The sequence below is a fragment of the Myotis lucifugus genome, unplaced genomic scaffold, assembly GCF_000147115.1.
Source record: "Myotis lucifugus unplaced genomic scaffold, Myoluc2.0 scaffold_794, whole genome shotgun sequence".
In the NCBI taxonomy this organism is placed as follows: Eukaryota; Metazoa; Chordata; class Mammalia; order Chiroptera; family Vespertilionidae; genus Myotis; species Myotis lucifugus.
The window spans coordinates 114,645-116,846 of record NW_005871842.1 but is presented as its reverse complement, the minus strand read 5'-3'; the positions used below and the strand labels follow the sequence as shown (position 1 = coordinate 116,846).

Here is a 2,202-nt window from a genome sequence, read left to right as displayed (position 1 = left end):
TGGGGTTTGGTGGGGAATGATGGGAGGATGCTCTGTTTAGCTGTCACTGCATAGCAAACCATCCCGAAGCCTAGTGGTTTAAAGCAACAACAATAATTTATTTTCTCTTGAAACCTGAGCAGGATGCAGTGGAGGTGGCCCATCTTTGCTCTTTGCAGCTTCATCTGAGATGGCTCAGTTGGCAGCTGGAGAATCTGCTTCCATCTTGCCCTACTATCATGGGTGGTAAGTTCTTTCTGCTGGCAGATGAAAGAGCAGCCAGGGGAGTGAGCCAGTGATTTCATGTCCTCTTCATGTGGACTTGATGGACAACTTGGGCTTCCTCACCACATGGGGGCCATGTGCCAAGGGCACGTACTCCAAAGAGCAAGGAGGCATCCTCCCTATCTAACTTTAGAAGTCACAGCCATCCACTATTTGCCAAAGCAGTAACAAATTCCATGGAATTACGAGGCAGTGGCACAGACCCATATAACGCAACAAAAGGAAAAGCATGCTAAGATTATAAGAAGAATAGGTGGTATAGAAGATACTGTTATAACCATTTTTTGAAAATACAATCTACCATAGTAACAAATAAATGCAAATTAAAAATAAAAAAATAAAATTTACACTATTTGAAAATGCTATGCCATAGATTTGAAAGCATATTCCAAATCCTTTGTACAATATCTGCAAATATATTCCTTTCAGCTTGTTCCCTTATATTTTTAATTTGTTCTTCATACTTCATCTTTAGCACTTTTATTTCTTCCTCTTTTTCTTCCTGTGATATTTTTCCCTGATCACATTGCTCTTCTCTTAGTTTAATTTCCATCTCCAATTTCTCAGCATAGATTTTCTTCAGCTTTTCATCTGTGTCCTTGTATATGGCATCAGAAAAGTGAGCCCCTTCGTTCTTCTGCACCATTTCCTCTATCAGCTCCACCAGCTCCTGCAGTTGAGCTTCCTTATCAGCCTCATCTGCATTCTGGTTGTTATTGAAGACACAGAAGCGGTACCCACACTCCTTGATGATGTTTTGTAGGTTCACAACTGATTCATCTAAAAAGTCACTCATTATCTTATCACCCAAATTATCTTTGTGAGTGAACAAGACGATGATGTGCTTCATGGCCACCATCCCAAAGAAGGCCTTGATCAATGCAACTGTTCTCTGCTCCTCTTCAGTGTAGTGGCCGAGCTGTAGAACCAGGATGATGGCATGAGGCCCAGGGTAGGTTAATTGGACACACCTGCTGATTTCCTCACAGGTGGTCTGCAGTTTCTCCTTGGTGTCAAATAGCCCTGGGGTGTCCACGACAAGAAGTTTCCTCCCCTTCCAATATCGCTCTGCTTTCTGACAGGACTTGATAACAGCAAGGGCAGAAATTTTAGAATCAAATTCCTTTCTCCCAAGGATCGTGTTTGCTGTTGCACTTTTTCCACTTCTGGTTTTCCCCACCAGAACAATCCTCAGAGTGTTGTCCTGAAGGCTAGCCATCTTCTCAAGAGGCTCTGAGATGCAGGTACCAACAAGACCTTAAGAAAGGGAATGAGCCGAAACCGGTTTGGCTCAGCGGATAGAGCGTCGGCCTGCGGATTGAAGGGTCCCGGGTTCGATTCCGGTCAAGGGCATGTACCTTGGTTGCGGGCACATCCCCAGTGGGAGATGTGCGGGAGGCAGCTGATCGATGTTTCTCTCTCATCGATGTTTCTAACTATCTATCCCTCTTCTTTCCTCTCTGTAAAAAATCAATAAAATATATTTAAAAAAAAAAAAGAAAGGGAATGAGAAGGGGAATGGGTACTTAGGTAAGTGAGGACCATTCCAAACCCTCTTTTCTTCATTCTTGTCCTTGCAATTTGTAATGGTCTATTATTCATATGGAAGAAATAATAAAGCTGAGTTTTCCCACAAAGGAGTAAAGGGTGCAGGTGTTTTCACAGGAGAACTCACTTAAACCTCTACAAATATGATCATCTCAATGTTATGTGAGCTATTCCTGATAACACAAAAAGAGGGAAACCTTTCCATTCTTTCTATGAATCAAGTGTGATATCGATCCTACAGGCTAACAGAGATTTGACCAATAAATAAAGTTACCGACATGACTCATTTGGAAATATCCACACCAAAATTAGTTGTTACAACAAATCTTTTTAGTAGACTAGAAGCCTGGTGCATGAAATTCATGCAGGGTAGGGACCGTAGGCCTAGCC

The 2,202-nt window shown here is 42.3% G+C and overlaps 1 protein-coding gene across 1 annotated transcript; it reads right to left on the bottom strand.

Moving 5' to 3' along the window:
* Positions 1–613: 613 nt before the first annotated feature.
* Positions 614–1,483, bottom strand: LOC106694384 (GTPase IMAP family member 7-like). The gene has a single exon (XM_023747114.1). It carries the CDS (start codon positions 1,481–1,483, stop codon positions 614–616), a length of 870 nt encoding a protein of 289 aa, XP_023602882.1.
* Between the last annotated feature and the right edge of the window lie 719 nt (positions 1,484–2,202).